This window comes from Hydractinia symbiolongicarpus, chromosome 7, assembly GCF_029227915.1.
Source record: "Hydractinia symbiolongicarpus strain clone_291-10 chromosome 7, HSymV2.1, whole genome shotgun sequence".
Classification (NCBI taxonomy): domain Eukaryota; kingdom Metazoa; phylum Cnidaria; class Hydrozoa; order Anthoathecata; family Hydractiniidae; genus Hydractinia; species Hydractinia symbiolongicarpus.
The window spans coordinates 12,368,086-12,387,363 of record NC_079881.1 but is presented as its reverse complement, the minus strand read 5'-3'; the positions used below and the strand labels follow the sequence as shown (position 1 = coordinate 12,387,363).

The window sequence follows — 19,278 nt, the reverse complement described above, 5'->3', positions numbered from 1 at the left end:
TGTTCGGCCAAACTTACCATTGGACCAGCTTATGAACGCCTGGCGATCAATCCCACCAGCCTCTAGGCCGCCAATCACCTCTAAAGCTGTGGAACAACCCATCGATGACAGCCGCTCCACTCAAGACTTGCCACAGGGATCTACACCACCCCTCTCAAATCCGACCGACAACACTCCGCCTCCACAAGCATCGCATGATAGTGACACATACTTTGGTCCTGACCAGCCAGCTGCTGACAACCGTTTGGATGTACCGACCGCCTCCTCGTCACCGCCTTATCCGTCCCCGGTTCGTCGATCTACAAGAGAACGTCAGCAACCATCTCGTTTCGAGGACTATGTTATGAACTAATACATTTAATCGTCATTATATACTGCACATCTCCTAATGACTGGGGGGAGATAGAGAGTAATGAACATTGAACTGTTGTATTTATTGTTTATTGTTTGTTTTCAGATTCAACAATGCATACTAATAAATAAGCAAATGGTTTCATTCCTATCTATTTAATTTTATAATTCTGTGAAAAGGAGGTTTTACGAAGTTTCTTAGTTATCGTTTATGTTTAGTTTCGCGCGATCTAAATTTCTCGTACCTTCTTAAAAGAAATATTCCGCATATATATATTGTATTTTTGCCAAAAAATCACTACTTTTGCACAACGAGTTGTTGTTGTTCCGCGGCGAGTTTATTTTACAACCTCGTCCCCAGGGTTTTCTACGTCTATGATATTCAGTTTTGGTGTATTACCCAGATATCAGCTACAGTAAGATGTAAGCACCTCGTCGTGTTATATCAAAGAGAAACAAAAGCACTAGGGTCAACTATTGGCTAGTTTCGATTTTGCTTGCAACTTGCGTAATGCTTCGCAACCTTTTTTAATTTCTAGTTGTGATTATGCTTCCAACGAGGGTGGGAATAAAATAAAAGTTAAAGTGATGCTCTAACTAGCTATCTTTTTCTGATACCTTAAAGATTCTGGGTTGTCAATGGCATATTAAAAAATCATCCCAAAAGGAAAAGAGGAAAAATTAAAAATCGTGAAAGCTGTGACGTTCTTTTGAAAAATAAACAACAAGTAGTACTCGCCAATGTCTTTTATAATGGTTGAACAGATACGATATGACCAATGTTTTGTGTTACGAACGCACCAAAAAATTTTACTTACTAACTGTTCACAGGATGTGTGACCATAGCTGTGGTCGATATCGTTCTTGCTGACTGTTCCGTTAGCAACAGCTCTGATTTTGAGAACGCCGTGATTGCCCAAAACAGTTTACGAGTGGAAAAACAGGAAAAGGACAATAGCTCAATAGCTACAAGGTTTACAAGTGATAAAAAAGGTTTTTTCATATTTACTTATTTTGGGATGCGGGTTAACATCATCAATTTTCAAACAGAAAACAAAAATCTTTTAATAAGCGTCATAATTGGAGTAATTAACAAATATATATCTAGCGTATGAGTTTACTGTTCCCTGCCCTTTACTTTACTATTGCCTTATTCTCAAACCTTATTTGAGAAGCAGTACTAGGCCAGGGGCAGAGTGGTGCCTGTCATTCTACAGGACAGCTAGAAGGTTTACTGAAGTCATCACAATTAACATAACATGAGCTAAAGTGGCACCATAGATTAAGTGGTTATAGATAGATAGATGTGCATATTTTACATGGCTAGCCTCACAAATATCGAGGGATATACCCTGTCTATTATTTCCAGGAGGGGCCATGGCTTAGATGGAGAGTCCTAGAGTATTTAATGCTCATTTTAAGCGACGCAGACCCAATTAGGGCCCGCGCTCTACTAGACAACTCCCGGCAACATCCAACGGCCCACACAGTGTGCCATCTTCCCAATTTCCCTCACATGGCTTGGGTTAACCCGGGGCTATGGTAACATTCACTCGCCCATGTGGAATCGCCGTCAAGAGGAATCGAACCTCGGTCTCCCGCACAGAGTACGAGAGCTATAACCACTAATCTACGGCGCCACAAACCTGTACCTTTGTGATTGAAGAGTAGAAATAAACATCCTTTATGCATGAGAATAAATTATTAAATAAGTAAACAAACAGTACTTAAAATTATTTAATTTTGTTAAAAATGTTTAGAAAATTTCAAGAATATCAAGTCTGATCGAAGAATAGAATACACCTCTTCACAGTTTACGTTGTTATAACTTACCAGATAGCTTACCTGATCCACCGGTATGGTCTTTATTACGCCAACATCTATGGTCGTTTTAGAACTGGGGCAGACCATACAGTCTTCTTTGACTTGTATAGAGCCCTTTAACAGTCTTGAAATGTGGTTGAATAAACTTTTTAAAAATCTTTATTGAAGTGGCAGACACTGCTTTCTCTGGTAGAATGTTCCATTCATTTATCACCGAAGGAACAAATGAAAATTTTCTTTTATCCAGCTATACAATAAGGCTTTTTTCATATTTTTTGTGTGTCCTCTTGTCAGTAAATTCTCACTCAGTTCAAAAAAGTCATTCGCGTTCAAATTTTCGTACCCTTTCCTTATTTTAAATACTTCTATGAGTTCAGCTGTTAATCTCCTTATTTCTAGAGACATTAAATTACATTGTTTAGATCTTTCTTCATATGGTGGATGACCAACACCTTTAATCATTAGTGTAAATCTTCTCTAGATTTTTTCTATGTTGTCAATGTCTCTTTGCAGGAATGGTCCCTATGATTGTATGCTGTATTCAACATGAGGTCTCATTAGGGATTTGTATAATATACACAAGTTGCTTTTGGTTTTGCATTCAAACGTTCATTTAATGACGCCCAAGGTTCTGTTTGCTTTTGACACAGCTTTTGTACATTGCTTACTAAAACTCATAGTTGCATCAACATACACACCAAGGTCTTTTTCTACTTCTACAGCTTCAATTTGGTGGTTATCAATATAGTACTCATGGTGTTGATTGTTCCAACCAATGTGTAGACATTTACATTTATTAAAATTCAAAAGCATACACCAGTCTTTTGACCAATTAAACATAGTTTTAAGACCATTTTGTAGTTGATCTCTATCACTTCTGTTTTTCACTTTGGAAAATAACTTTGTGTCATCTGCAAATTTGAGAACATGACTGATTACGTCCTCATCTATGTTGTTAAGGTAAAGTATAAAAAGAACAGGTCCCTAAACAGATCCCTGTGGAACATCACTAAGCACTGGTAACCAAGTTGATTCTGTACCAGAAATAACTACCCTCTGTTCTCTTCCAGATAACCAGGAGTCAATCCAGTTTGTAACATTTTCTCCAATTCCGTGTGCTAAGAGTTTTTTAGGCAGTCTCTTATGGGAAACTTTATCAAAAGCTTTACTGAAGTCCAAGTATACAACATCAACAGGGTAGCCTTGATCTTGATATTCAGTGATTTTGTTAAGAAATGTCAGGAGATTTGTTAAGTAGGATCTTTTTTTCCTAAAACCATGCTGAGAGTCTTTTAAACAAGTTGTTTTTTTCTAAGTGTTCTACTAAGTTGTCACGTATGATTGACTCAAGTACTTTACAGATTAGTGAAGTCAGACTTTTATAATTGCTAACTAGCCATTTTGATCCCTTTTTAAAAATTGGAGTAATGTTTCCTTTCAACCAATTCTTAGGTACAAATTATGTTTTAATGCTTTCCTTAAATAATATTGACATTCCGATGACATTTCCTTTAGTACAGTTGGATATGTTGGCAGGGCCTAGTGGTTTGTTTGGTAATAATGTATTTAGTTTGTTGCGGACACCTTCAACTTTAATTTCAATGGACTCAAGTTTCGTATCTCCGATATACATTTGGTGAGGCTCAGGAAGCTCTGTCAACAATTCTTTTGTAACAAGCGAGGCGAAGTATTTGTTAAACATACTAGCAGTTTTTAAATAATCGTGGATGTTACCGTCTGAGTCCTGCACTGGCCCTACTGTATTCTTGGTTTTCATTTTGCTTTTTGCGTATTTGTAGAATGCTTTGGGGTCTTTTTTAATGTTTTTAGCTAATTTTTGTTCAAATCTTTTAACATGTTTATTTCCTCAGTAGCTGTGTCCAGTGCTCTTTTATACATTTTATACATATATTTAACATAGTCTTGATAATCTCTGGAATTGTTATAGACCCTCCACCAGCGTAATTTTCTTTTTCTTGCTTGATACACTTTATAATTCCACCAGAGTGGTTTGTCCAAAGACTTTCTTTTTTTCTTTGGTACATACAATTTAACCGCTTCTTCTATTTTCAACTTAATGGTATCCCATATTTGGTCTACGGATTTCCATCAAAATTTCAATCAACCATTCCAAAATGTTGTTTCATTTTTTTTTGTAATTTCTATAATCATAGTACTTTTTGTTGTGAGTTGTGAAAACATGTTTCGATTTGCAATTTATAATTGACTATATTACGATCACTAGAACCGAAAGGCTCAGTAATTTCAACATCAAAAATCATTTCTTTTTCAGTCGAAAATACTAAATCTAATATGTTGTTTCCTTCTTATCACTGAGATTTTGATGCAGATAACTAGCGAGAACAAGATCAAGGAATTTTTAACCATCGTTTTGTGCACATAGGGTTTGCCAGTCAATCGATCTATAATTGAAATCTCCACACAATTATAAGATTTCATTTTCTGCTACTTTTCGAATGATGTTTAGCAGGGCTTCTTCTTTAATTTCAGTTCTAGAAGGCGAGTTGTAACAAACTCCTAATTTAATGTTTTCCCTCTTACTTGTGGTTAAATTAAACCAAATTGATTCAGTGTTTGGTGTGGAAGATAAAATTTCATTCTGTTTAGCGTTTAATGATTCTTTTACATATGCAATACAACCCCCCCCCCCCCCTCTCTCTCTGTGATCTGTACGGTCTTTGCGAAATGTTTCATACCCTATATTTAAGTTCAGCATAGGTTATTTTATCATTCGCCCATGCTTCAGTGATTAATATAATATCTGGTTTCTTTTCATATATATATGCTTTTAATTCTTCGTATTTATTGATGATACTACGTGCATTTAGTAGCAAGCAAGTGAGTGGGTCATGGTTACTATGTACTGCAGTTTCATTGTATTTTGTATATTCGTATTATTCACAAAAACAAAATTTTTCTCAACTTGAGAACATTTATTTATTTTTTTTGATTTTGTATATGTATAGCTTATTTGTTCATTATCAACACAGAACTTTTTTGTTTTTGGTAACACATTGTTTAATATTTACAGTTGGTTTTGAAGAGTTCACTGGTTTTGTTGGTCGGGTGACGGGGGATTTGTGGTTATTATTTTCCCTCTTCAAATCTTCAAGTTTCTCTCTCCTTTTGTCAAGCGACCTTTAGGTTCCTTTCTAAGAGTAAAATCACTCTTTTGTTCCTTTCGTGTTTCCAGTACGCAACAGTTTCTGTTTTTAGTGCTTGTTTCCAAGTTTAACAACCACTTTTGAGGGGTTTACATCATTCGGTTTCTGTTTCACTCTCTCTGCTGACACTATTTGAATGTCTTTGCTCAAGAATATTGTGAACAATGTGTACGAAAAGTTCCAAATCATTTTTAAATTTATCTTGATCGTCGCCATTTACATTAGTTTTGTCAACTACATTGGAATTAGTAATAATAACATTGCATACTTTTTCTTTTCTTTCCTTCGTATCTGATATTTCGTTGTTAATATACTCTGTTAGTTTACGATTATGTTTAGGGTCTTCAAGTTCTTGTATAACCTCTACTTTACTTTTTAGTAGCGTTACCTTCTGTTCGATTTCATGTTGAACACGAGCATATTCTTTTAAAACTTTCATAACCTTGGGTGCTTTAACATAACATTGATTGAACTTACAATACCAACGTATTATTTGATCAGATTACAGCAAGGCAAACTTTTCATTAGTTATAACTTCCCATTTCAGGTGGTACCAAGTTCCACAATAGTCACAACAGAGTCCTTCATTTTTTACAGATTTATTACATTTGCCACATTTATCTTCAGATATCTTGATTTTATACTCAACCAGCCTTTTGTTTTACTTTTCTTATACTCAGCAGCTTCTTACATACCCTTAAACTTAGGGACCTTTTGCTCAGCGACTGAATAGCAGTTTAATTTTTTGTTGTCTATCGTATGTATCGTATGTATGTATGCGTATGTATGTCCATTATAGTGAAATACCTGTATTATAGCAACAACAACGGGCCATATATTTACACACTGGGAATCCTAAGTAAAGTGATTGACATTAAATAACGAAGAAGTGTTTTGTTGTAGAACAACTACGTTAATGGGATAAATTTTCGCGGGGATAATATCTCGCGGCTTAACTCATCCGCGAAATTTTAGCATTTCGCGGAAACTTATTTTCACGGATAAGGGATGTTCTAATTTTTCGCGGGGATTTAATTTCGCGGATGAAGTCATAATAGCAATTTTTGAAGAAAGTAAAATAAGTTGTCAAAAGGGTTCGGGGACGAATAACGCTGTTACACTGGTTATTTCTACACCGACCGAGACAAAATGTGGTTTTGCATGTTAGATCTAAGCTCTTTTAACATAACTATAACGTCAGGTAGAATAAACACAACTAGATAAAAAACGAAACGAAATTCTAATTGAAAAGCTGATTCTGCATTTGTTACATCCAGTACTACTATTTCACTTTGTGGGGTGTAAGGAGCTTTGAATTGTTTATCGGCAAGGCTGGAAAGAAAACTAAAATTCGGTGGTTAATCATCTGCATTAGAAGCTGGGAGCAAAGGTTCGATATCCTTGAAAGGGTCAACTAATTCCAGACCTTTTTTTAGTTTTCCCTTATCTTTTCATCTTCTTTACTTGGTTTAAATGTAGGCCTACAAAAAATGAAGCCTCAGACTTTGAAAACAAAGAAAAACAAAAATTTGAAATTTCGCGGATCGACCAATTTTTCAAAATTTTCGCGAGGACAAATTTTCGCGGATAACCGTTTCCAAATTTTCCAAGGGACATATTTTCGCGGATAGTACCCAAATCTGCGAAATGCGCGAAATTTAATCCCGGCGAAAATTTATCCTAATAAAGTAAAATGACGGTTGGTTTCTGGAGGAGTATTTTAGTTGTTCTTTCAACAATTTTGCACTTATTGATGTAAAATAAGCATTTTGAGAACTTATTTATTCTAAAGATTTGTTTATAGTGTTTTATGCTTAAGACAATACTTTGAGCTAGCTAGCTATGAGAAGGTTTTTCTTTTTAGACAGCCATATAGCTACTTTCCCCTTTTATGCGTGTTTTATAAAAAGTTAATGTATCTGTATTACCTAGTTAATTCTCCAATGTATATTATAGTTTGCTACTTGCTACTATAACTAAATATGACTATAGCAAGGTTTTTAGTCTATAAATCTTTGTGTCCGTATAATGAAATACCTATAAATAGCTGAATGTACGATAACAGGATTTTTTCGGGTTTTTTTAGATTTTCTCGCTAATTTTTTTTTGCAGTTGATAAAATATTGGCCACCCTCTGTGATATGAATTACAGTCTCACATTCAAAAATAAGCCTGTAATAAATTACAATTGCGAGAAAATGCTAAATTCCTAAAAAGAATACTTCGCAAAAATAATGATCTTTTTATTTGATATGAAAATATTATATTTTTTAGCCCAAGTATAGCTTCACGTAATGTCATATGCACGAGTCAAAAGTTCAGGTTATGGCAAACAAAAAAGTTCAAAATTTCCATTATCTCCACAACCTAAATCGATTCTAAGACCGAAAAGATGGGATGAGGAAGTCGAAGAAGGTTAGTTGCATTAATATTTCATGACAAACTTTTTATTTCTCATTTTCTGCGAGTGAGTGTATCCGAGTACATTTTCTTGTCTCGTTTCAGCGTACAGGTTTCAACTAGCCGGTTACAGAGATGAAAAAGAATATTTAGAAATAAAAAAGGATGGGGTAAGTCTTCTGAATCAAAAAATATTGTCAAAAAAATTTCTAAATATAATGATGGAAATACATTTTTGAAGGATAATTCCAACTGGACCTACGATTCTTGCTTAATGTCCAAGCAATGGGTACACACATGGTTGCCAAGTTTTAGCAACATGAGACATGGCAAACCAACTTATCACATGTTTTTTTATAAGCAAGACATAAGCATCCATAGGCGTGAGATTTAAGTTGTAATTACTGTTTTTTAAAAATTAAATTTTTTTTCAAGTAAATATATTTTGAACCTGATCATGTGTTTTTCATAAGCATATTTCAATAAATCTTTTTGTTATTAAGCATAACCTATGCATATTTTGAGCTTAAAAAAAGTACTTTTTTATAAGCATCCTTAAAGGGACTACGAACCGGTTAAAATGCTAACATTCCTAATATCCCGTATATTAAAAATCCGGAAAACGCGTTTTGCGCAATGAACAGTCAACAATCAATATTTTTTTTTCGAAAAATATATTACAAAGAATTATTTCAGCAAGACTCATATTGGGTGAAAACATAACCTGGAGGCTAAAAATTTCAGATATATCTATATGTTCGAGTCGGTAAATTACATACATGCCGGGAAAATAGCCAATAACTCGATTTTCGTGTAAGTCACTAAAGTCGAAAACCAACAGCCGTTCCGTAGCCCCTTTAAGCTCCATTTTGGAATTTCAATTGCTTATTAAAAAACATGTACTGCATTTACGATTCTGGTTTCAGGTTGATCGTTGGCCAGACAGTGGTTATGTAAAGAAACTACAACGCCGTGATGGAACTTTTTATTACTACAGCAGAAGAAGAGAATGCACAGAGAAAGATGTAAATAGAACAAAACTGTATGCATATTAAAACGGCCTGTCGTTATAGTTCTCACCTTTTTTAGTAAAAACATGCAATGAAAGGCTGATACAGGAATTTAAACAAGTTAGTCCTTTTTGGCAAAGCTGGGCGTTAAAACTACACAAGGTGTGAAGGGCGTTTTTTGTTAAGCGCAAAAAATCGCTTGTTTAAAATGCATAAAAGCCCAGATGAGGAAAATCAAGCAGGGAACTAGCATTTTTTATTACTGTAATTTAAAAGCGGGTTGTTCATAAAGTGATCGGTGAAAACACCCCGTTATAAGGTCAAAATTTTCCGCACGCTTAACAATAAAATCTTTCGAGTATTTTTAACCCTTAAGGACTTTTTTCAAAGAAATAAAATTTTTGTATAACATATGTTCATCTCCACGCTGGGGAGAATATCTCTTTAATAATAGCAGTATTCCGTCTGTCTGTCTGTCTGTCCGCGAAAGCGGCGTTCTATTATGGAAACACGAAATGCGATATATAAAGGACGGGCGACCCCGTGGATTTGTTTCATGGGCTACCGGCTTCTCTTTAATAATAGCCATATTCCGTCTGTCTGTTTGTGCGTGAGAAAAAATTCATGTCACGGAACACGAAATGCGATATATAAAGGACGGGCGACCCGTGGATTTTTCCACGGGCTACCGGCTAGTCTATATTATAATACCCGTATACGTGTGTCTGTCACGCACAATGGTAGCTTAGCTGCGCGAGTAGGAGACGCGCACAATGCGGTATAAAAAGGACGGAATTTTATCTCGCACTTATGAAAATAAGCATTTAAAGTTGTTAAGCGAACATAGGAAACATGCTATTATTGCCACCATTAATACTAAAGTTTAAGATCTTTCTTCACGGAGTTTTCACATATGTTAACTACCTATCAGTTTTACATTTTTTGTAGAGAATTTTTGTAAGAAACTTGGTTACAGGATAATCTTTATCAACAGAATAACGTCCAAGAATTACGTAGACGGATATGAGTCTATTTTTTGGAATCGCCTCGACAAAATAGGAGGTGGAGTTGGATTTCACATAAAAGAGCATATTAGTTTTAAGGAGCGTAAAACATCAACGCTATGGCAACACGATTGAACATCAATAGCTCCTTTCTCTTGGGAGTTATGTATCAGCAAAGCAGCTAGAAATAAACTTAAAAAGGTGATCAAATACATCAAATGGTCATTTTTTATCACCATTAGTTCATGTGATAAATACATGTATAGACAAATTAACGTTTCAACAAAGATTGACAACCCTTTTAGAACAGTGTCTATATTACCAATTTTGTCCAAAGTATTTGAAAGAGTGATATTGAAGCAACTCTGTGAGTATATAGACTCAATAGATATTTTTAATTATACGCAGTCACGTTATCGGCGAGGACACTCTACCACAACACTGTTAAAATCAGAATGAGAGGACATTAGGCAATGAGGTAACCATAGGTGTTCTTATCGACTATTCCAAGGAATTCCATACGGTTGATCACCAGACTCTACTGAAAAAACTTTACAACATGAATTTTTCAATTGATACCATAAAGCTTTTGAACAGCTATCTCAGTGAAAGAAAACAATTCGCACAAGTAGATGACAAGTTGTCAGAAACATCATCATTAAACTTTGGAGTTCCGCAAGGAAGCATATTGGGACCAATCTTCTTCAATATATATGTTGTTGATTTAGGAGAAAACATCAAATCACAATCATTGCAGCATGCTGATAATACAACTTTATACCAGCATTGTAAGTCTAAAAAATGTTCTGAAGCAATGAACTATGGACGACCTGCAACAATGGTCTACTGATCAAAATCTTATGTTTAATAATGGAAAAACGAAACGCATGATATTTTCCATCGTTCAGACGAGTAGAAAGCATAATTTAAACCTAGACGACACATGATCCATAGATCATGGTTGGTAGGACAGTCAAACGAAATTTCGTGGCAAAAGTGTTGGGTTTATATATGGACGAATGTGTTGACTGGAAATAAGCATGTTAATAGTGTAGTTAAATCGTCATTTGGTACTTTAAAGACTCTGAAGTTATTCCAAAGGTTCACAACACAGAGAGTTAGAAAGATGTTAGCTGAAAGACTCGTTCTTTTAAAAGAAATTACAGCATTATATTCAACTAAATACTTACTAAATCGTTTACAAAGAATACAAAATGTGACAGCAGGATACATTTCGAGACGCTATGCTAATGAATCGAATATTATGTCGTTACGATGGCTACCTGTGCGAGAGTATATAAGTTTTCATAAGTATATAAGTTTTTAAACTTTCACATCATGCTTATATGATAAACAAGACGTATGGTATACGTAAACAACCTTGCGAATAAAGTTTACAAAAAGCTGTCTATAAAATTGTGATTTTTGTTACGAAGTTAGACACGACATATTCTACTATTCAGATACGCAATAATATTTTTTACATACTACGCAGTTATTTTATCTTTTTAAAAAAGAAAAAAAAAGTAAAAATAGTTACCACGATGAGATTCGAACACACGACGACTCCCGTGTCGGTGCTCAGAGAGGCAAAAATTTCTATTCTTGTAGGACACATTTGCGTTTTAATACAAGCTCACGAGCTTGTAATTATGGCCAAGTAAACACGGGAGTTTATGAACACTCACGAATTTGTCATGGAGCATTTAACTGGAACTCGGCAAAAACAATGTGCATTGATAATAATAGATTTAACCGTAAAGTACGAGAGGCTCTTGAAATTCAAAGGAATGACAGTTTCGAAAATGATCTGAATAAGGACGGTGTCTCATACGTTACATCTTCGTTTTGGAAGCCACTGATGCGACATATTAGCAAAAAAGAAAACGCGAAAAAATTGCAACTCAATAACGCAATATAATAACTTCAGTTCGTTACGCCACAGTTTAGATTTGAAAAAGTCAAAGTCAAGATGTGTCGAAATATTATCATAAACTAGTCGATAAGGCTCGTGGAGAAATCCACTTAGGCAGAAGGACAATGAAAAATAGGTTGTTTTAGATTTTTTGCTGACGTCAGCAGTGCAATTACAAAAAAATTTTGGCGAAATTTAGTTTATTCGTTGCCTGTACTGTGCAGAGATTAAAACGCTGATTAAGAAAATGTATATGATCATGTGCTTTTGATGAGCGATTAATGAGATAAAAGAGTTTCAAAATTTTGCTGACGTCAGCAATGGCCAGTCAAACTCCCCAAAATGTTTTTTAGAAATTTGTATACCTGCTGCCTTCATTGTATAGATCTTGAAACGCTGATCAAGAAAATGTATAGGATCGTGTACTTTTGACAAACGGTTGCAGAGATATTAGGGTTTGAAGGTTTTTTGGTGACGCATCAACCCGTCCATTCTGAAACGGATTCGGGGACCCAGGTTTGGGAAAATTATCCAAATTGGTCCCAGTTGGTCCCTAGTTACCTACTAGGAAAAAAATCATTGACGTCACCACCTCGTTTCCAAGTTATTTGACCTCAAAGTTTTAGGTGCACTGTAATGGCTTCATTAATTTAATATAGGATATTGACGTTTGCACACAAAAAGTACTCAAAAAGTTGCTCGAAGGTGAGGTGCATATATTGCGAAATTCTGGCATCAATTCGTCCAACGGTTCCAGAGAAAAATGAGAAAAACGTCAGAAAACAGACCATCCTTGAGATTGACGCTACTCTCTACAATCTTCCTCTCGCAACTTCTAATCCGTAAGTGTCAGTTGATCACTTCAAATGGTATCGAATCTCACGAAACCACTTACGGGAGCATCTGAGAAACATTTACCGTAACTTCATTATGGGCTCAAGGTACGAAACTGCAAACGAGAAAGTTAAACAATAAACACTTACTTCATCTACTCCTCTACCTCTCTGCCGATATTGAACCAAACCCAGGCCCTTCACCCTGTCAATACTGCTTCAAAACTGTTCGTTGCAATCAAAAGAGACTCCGGTGTACTTCCTGCATGAACATCTGTCACGCTTCATGTACAACAGTCAACCGCAAACCGCTACCATCCAGAGAGGAAACACCCTGGATCTGTTCAAAATGCACGCATTCAGAACTACCCTTCCAAAATATATCCACTGATCAGAATCCACCTGTTGAAGTAGAACCTACTGCAGACTGGAAAGTTTCAAGCGAACACATCAAAGCTCTTCGTGATAATCGAAATCACACATCAATAGCGACCATCAACACACAAAGTCTTCTTTCATCTCTCACCGAATTCAAACAAATGATTGAAGACTACAATTTCGATATCGTCTGCGTAACAGAAACATGGCTCCAGAACAAAACTCAAGAAAAATATGTTCAAATCCCAGACTATGTATTCAAAGGTAACCATCGAGGAAGAAAGGGTGGAGGTGTAGGAATATACTTAAAAGAATCAATAACCTTTAAAGAACGAACTGATATTCCGAAAATTGATCCTTCCATCGAACAATTCTGGGTTGAAGTCAACGGTAAGAACAAAAACTCTCACTATCTCGTCGGATGCATATACCAACCAAGCTCCAAAGAAGGCGAGAAAAGAGAATGGTGTGACAAATTCGAACATCTCCTGAGTCAATTTTACACAAAATGGCACGGTCCAATTGTCATTTGTGGTGACTTTAATATCGACCTTCTCACTAAATCGGTCAGTCAAGAAACATATATGAACATTTTGAATACGTTTGACTTATCGCAGCATGTTACAAAACCAACAAGAAAAGATAAGACCTTAATCGACCATATCTCGACGAACCTACCTGAGAAAATCATCCACCAGAACGTCATCAAAACCGACGAAATAAGTGATCATGACCTCGGTTACGTCATTATAAACATTCGCAAACAGCGGTTCGAACCAAGATACAAAGTCATTCGCGATGAAAAACGTTTTTCGCTAAATGACTACATTACTGACTTTTCGCAACTACCGTTTAACATCGTTTACGCAGTAGACGATCCGAACGACAAAGTATCAATGCTAAACCATCTGATTACTGAATGTTTATCACGACATGCTCCATTGAAACGTACCAGATTCACAAGACCTCCTGCTCCCTGGATGCAAGACCCTATAATCAACAACTCCAAAAATGCTCTCGAAGAGATACGAAAAACCAAATCTAGAGACAACAGTGAATACGTTAAGCTCCGAAACAACCACAAAAAACTTATCAGAAAAGCCAAGTCAAAATTCATTCTAAAATCGTTATCATCGAGTAATCCTAAGGAAGTATGGAAAACTATCCACAGGATTCTCAAACCACCAACCGCTAGAATAAAGTTTGATCCTGATAAACTGAATGATCACTATACCACACTCGCATCTCGTCTTTGCGAGAAAGAAAACGTTCCCTTGAATCCCAAACAGCTCATATCTGCACTACCACTTGATACCGAACAGTTACTACAAATGCACGAAACAACCTATGAAGAGGTAAACAAGATCATTCGAAATCTTCGGAGTGACTGCTCGAGCGGCCATGATAACATCCCTGTCAAATTCCTGAAGCCAGTCCATGACTACATCACGTCCCCACTTGTTCACATCATAAACAGTTGCATCACCACAAGATCATTCCCTGATCTATGGAAACTGGCACGCGTCTGTCCAATTCCAAAAGTTGCGAATCCAACAGTGGCAAAAGACTTCCGTCCAGTCTCCATCTTACCAATCCTATCAAAAATCTTCGAGAGAGTAATCTTGAACCAAATACTAACCTTCGTCGAATCCAAAGTATACAACACGACACAATCAGGATTCCGAAAAGGACATTCCACCACCACTCTTCTCTTGAAACTGCGTGACGATATTGTAAAAGCAATGAACAAAAATGACATAATCATCGCAGTAATGATCGATTATTCCAAAGCGTTCGATACCATCGACCATTCAATATTGGTACGCAAACTGAGCCGATTAGGATTTGGACAATCAATTATTTCACTTATCGTCAGTTATCTGTCGAACAGAAAACAATATGTACAGGTCGATGACCGAAAATCCCAAACCAAAAATATTTTCTTCGGAGTGCCGCAAGGAAGTATCCTTGGCCCGATTTTATTCAACATATACGTTGCCGACCTACCAAATGAAATCCAAACACCCTCCATCCAATATGCCGATGATACGACCCTCTGCAAATCATGTCCCAAACAAAACCTTTTCGAATCCATCAAGGCAATTGAACTAGACCTAACATCACTATGCAACTGGTCAAGAGATAATGGTCTGATTTTCAACAGCGACAAATTACAAATGATGGTTATTCGAAAACCCAGATCACTGCCATCAGATCGATCCTACCTCCTACGTTCAGAAGGCCGATCAGTAAGACAAGAACTGTATGTCAAGATACTCGGTATCCAAATGGACGAAAACCTCTCCTGGTTACCTCAAGTGAATTATGCAACAAAGTCAGCTTACGCAAATTTACAAACGATAAAAAGGTTCAAGAGATTCACCCCGTATAGAGTTCGGAAAACACTCGCGGAATCTCTTGTCCTCTCCAAACTGAGTTATTGCAATACCGTGTACGCTCAAATTCCGCAATACTTGAAAAAGCGCATCCAACGTGTACAGTCGTGTGCAGCCGGGTACGTTCTCCGTCGCTACTGCACCCTGAAAGATGTGACAAGTTTGGGTTGGCTTCTTGTTGAGCAACGTTGTGAATTGGACCTCTCGATCGCAGGTTTCAAAGCTTTAAACGATGAAAAGTGGCCGGACTACTTGTCTATGAAAAAGCTCAAGTTCAAAAGGACTCTCCGATCTATTGATAATGGAATAATGATTGAACCTGGTGAAAATGGCACTTTCAACAACCAAGTGTCTAAAGTTTTTAATGATTTGCCAAAAAATATACGTAACCTAAATTCAATTTCAACATTTTACAGTCAAACGAAAAAATATTTTTTAGATAAATCAATCGCCATTGCCTTAGCAAGGGAAGGCTAGGTTCTCCGATTGTATAAGCATTTCCTTATCAATTTCTGCTAAACCAACTCTATCAAGCGCGGGTCCGAGTTTCCATCTTTTTCAACCTCCACCAAGTTACCAAGATTTTCTTATTTCCAAATCTCGTTTAGACATATCGAAACATACGAAAATCTCTGAGCCTCCACAGTGAGCCTTCCTATGCTTGGGTTTTATATTATAGAATTTTTTTTTTTTTTTTTTTTTTATATATATATATATATATATATATATATATATATATATATATATATATATATATATATAGTTATCACATTTCTTAAAAGTGCTGGCTGCTACGGTTTCAATGAGCTGTTTATTTCAACACAGCCAACGTTTTATCTCTAACGAAGTCTTTCAGAGTCGAAGGAGACCTTCCGCCGATATACAACTATAGCCTATGCCTTTCCTCTATTTAATCTATCAACAACCATTTAACAAAACCTAAATCTACAACTCTTATTGAAACCTAGATCTCCATGCTTCTTGTATCATTTTTATTCTAAACTTTTTATTCTTATTGTTGTTATTATTATGTTATTATAGGGATAAGAACCATTGTATAATGGAACCCGAATAAATGTCAAAAAAAAAAAAAAAAAAAAAAAAAAAAAAAGTAGTGTTATTGACGTTGCGCCGTAAGTTCAATTTCAATGAATTATTACTCAATTAATTTACCAATAAAATTCTTCAAAATTTACTCTCTCGTTAAAGATTTATCAAAAATGCTGATGGTGCATGGTTTGATAACAGTTAATCTAAAAAGGAAAGTACATTAAAAAAATGAGAAACAAGAATACAATTTCACCAGGAACTGAATTAATACCAGGTTGTGTAATTATTGTCTCTCTCTTTGATTTGAAGTGAGAATTTATTAAAAAGATACAAATCAATGCCATGTGATGCACAAGGTATATTATATCACTATATGTATATAAGTTTATTAAGCTGGCTTTCGATATCATTGTTAAACAAGTAACATATTAAGCAGGCAAAACATGATTTTCAAACCTGTGGGCAATAAAGGATTTATTTTGTCGAAATCAATTTATTGAATTGAACAAATTTGATCGTTTATTATCCTTTTTTGATTTTGGGGAAATTTATTGGTCATTGTTTTGTTTGTCTAACTTTTGAAATTTCGAATTGAATTCAACAAGTTGAAACAAAAAAGGGTAAACACACAATTAATAAATATGTCAAATTTAATAAATTGATGGTCTTTTCATGAGAAAAGTTTTTTCTAAGAAATCTTAGAAAAATATATTGTGATATTTAGGTAAGGTCAAGAAAGTTTTTCAAGCAAATTAGGGTCAATTTTTTTCAACTAAATATCTGGGTATTAAGCACTCAAGGAGAACTGATAATTAGCCAGTAACAGAATGGTTAGCCGATGCAGAATAATTATATATAGGCTGCGTACAGTATAATTAGTCGCTCATACAGCAAATTATACGATATAGATTTTTTTGATTTAAATTTTCACACATTTCATCGTTATCCATTTCCCCATAGCCATCTATATTTATATAGATCCACATAAGTTGTACTTCAATGAAAACCAAAAATAGGAACAAGAAACGCTTGTGCCAAGAAGATAATAGTTTCAGTGTAGCAGTATGTCATTATTTAACAACACACTATTCTGATTTCAAGAAAAAATATGAAAAAGTGAAGAACACAAAGAAGCCTGTAACAACAATTATACTGTGGGTAGCGCATAGTTATACTGCAACGGCTAACTATCATGTTATTGGCTAATTATAAGTTTACCTTGACTGTTCGGTGCAAGCAACAATAAATTTTTGCCAGGCTTCGACAACTTTTCCTCAGAAGATATAAAAAATCCTGGGACAAATATCTTTTTACCTGATAGCAGTAGCCTCACAAAGGTTCCTTTGGAAGTTATTTTAGCCCCATTTTTCTCAAAAGAACAGGAGTCGGGTATCCAGCCCCTCATGATAAAAAGAGGGTGCCGATAAGCTGCAAACGCCCGCATATAAAAGGGTGAGTTTGGTGGCTTTTTGAATTAAATTATCGGTTGTCCTCTGAAACTGCACGCATTTTCCCGAACTCGCCCTAACTTACCCAGAGCATTCCCGAAATGCAATTCCTTGTAACATACAATGCGGCCGACAGTTGGAAGAAGTCGCTTTTTTCGGGCATTTTTTGGGTTATGCGAGTTTTTTCGGGCTAATACTTGAATTTTTTCAGAACGCTGTCGCCCTTAATTTCTTACGGCGTATGCGGCTTATCAGCACCCTTGTTGGTGAAGTTATGCAAAACAGGACAAAGTTTTTTTTAAAGATAATTAAAGTACTATTTTGTGTAGCTGGCTAGCTTGATAGCTAGTAAAGTAATTTTAGAAGAATTTAAGAATAGTATTTAGCTCCCTAGCTACATCACTAAAGCTACTACGACAAGCCAGATCAGGAAGGCAAGACCAACAAAATGTAAGCAGTTTTAGTCATGGCTGTATATACCCGAAATGTTCTGTCCTCAATTGACTTTTTTTATCGCAGACAAATCTTTAGAGATAATTGACATCATAATGTACCTTAACATCAGATAACAACCTTAACATGTAACATCCTTCTTCACAAGAATGCAAGTATTGACATACAGCATTATTAAAAAGTTTAAAAAATGTATCAACGGCACAAGAAAAATTCCCAGTTATAAATTTTGATGCATTTATAAAGTGTGGTCTTTGGATCAACGCCAGGAACCGTTCTGAGTTTAATTTCATATAAAATATAATTAATCCTTCTACTTACTGTTAACAGGTTTAGCAACAACGTGGTTCAGAGAAATACAAATCTATTCCTGAAGATAAATTCACATGGGCTGAAGTGACATTTACAAGTACAAAGCTCTATATTAACATAACAAAAGAATCTCGATCAAGATTTTTGTGTTGTATCAGAGCCAGGTTGGATGATCAAGCAGAAGTCCCCCGCGAAGTAGGGAGTAGAAATTTTATTTTTTCCATACACAACACAAACACTATATATCCGTGGTCCACCAAATGTGCGCCCCTTTGGCGGGGCGCAATAAGCCTAGATTTAAAAAATAGTATTTTGTTCTTAATTCTGGATTGTAGAGGTTTTACCTTAATTTTACAAACGGATCTGCTGTTTTACAGAATCGTGATTTGCATAACTTAAAAAACAGACCTAAAAAGATCCTCGCTAAAAAAATGTCAGTGCAAAATATGTAAATTGGCAATTGCACGCCCTAAATCCCAAGCAGTACGCCCATGTTTAGCTTTTGCAAAAGATGTGCTCCGCTCAACATTTCGCCTAGGGAGAAAAAAATCCTGCATCCCTTCCTGTTTACTTTAGTGACTCTGCTCTCGCCAAAATACTGACTGCGAAAAATACTTTCTTTTTTATTTTCTTATTTATTTACATATTATGCTTAGTAGTATTTCTGTTGAATAAGGATTTCTTGATGGCTTTTTTTACTAATTTTTATACTATAACAA

At 35.6% G+C, this 19,278-nt stretch overlaps 2 protein-coding genes across 6 annotated transcripts; one reads left to right on the top strand and one right to left on the bottom strand.

Moving 5' to 3' along the window:
* Positions 1 to 1,188: 1,188 nt before the first annotated feature.
* On the top strand, positions 1,189 to 18,990 carry LOC130649585 (meiosis expressed gene 1 protein homolog). 5 transcript variants are annotated; one of them, XM_057455888.1, is made up of 6 exons: positions 1,192 to 1,344; positions 2,112 to 2,207; positions 7,635 to 7,775; positions 7,866 to 7,930; positions 8,687 to 8,785; positions 9,733 to 11,262. In XM_057455888.1, exons 3-6 carry the CDS (start codon positions 7,655 to 7,657, stop codon positions 9,907 to 9,909), a joined length of 462 nt encoding a protein of 153 aa, XP_057311871.1. In that variant the 5' UTR covers positions 1,192 to 1,344; positions 2,112 to 2,207; positions 7,635 to 7,654; the 3' UTR covers positions 9,910 to 11,262. The 5 variants fall into 5 exon arrangements, with proteins under 5 accessions (XP_057311870.1, XP_057311874.1, XP_057311872.1 ...); XM_057455887.1 differs by lacking the exon at positions 2,112 to 2,207 and having other exon boundaries at positions 1,189 to 1,344; XM_057455891.1 differs by lacking the exons at positions 2,112 to 2,207; positions 9,733 to 11,262 and adding an exon at positions 18,578 to 18,990 and having other exon boundaries at positions 1,190 to 1,344.
* Positions 2,785 to 3,575, bottom strand: LOC130648505 (uncharacterized). The gene is made up of 3 exons (XM_057454558.1): positions 3,569 to 3,575; positions 3,186 to 3,464; positions 2,785 to 3,122 (listed from the first exon to the last, which is right to left on the bottom strand). Exons 1-3 carry the CDS (start codon positions 3,573 to 3,575, stop codon positions 2,785 to 2,787), a joined length of 624 nt encoding a protein of 207 aa, XP_057310541.1.
* Positions 18,991 to 19,278: the final 288 nt, after the last annotated feature.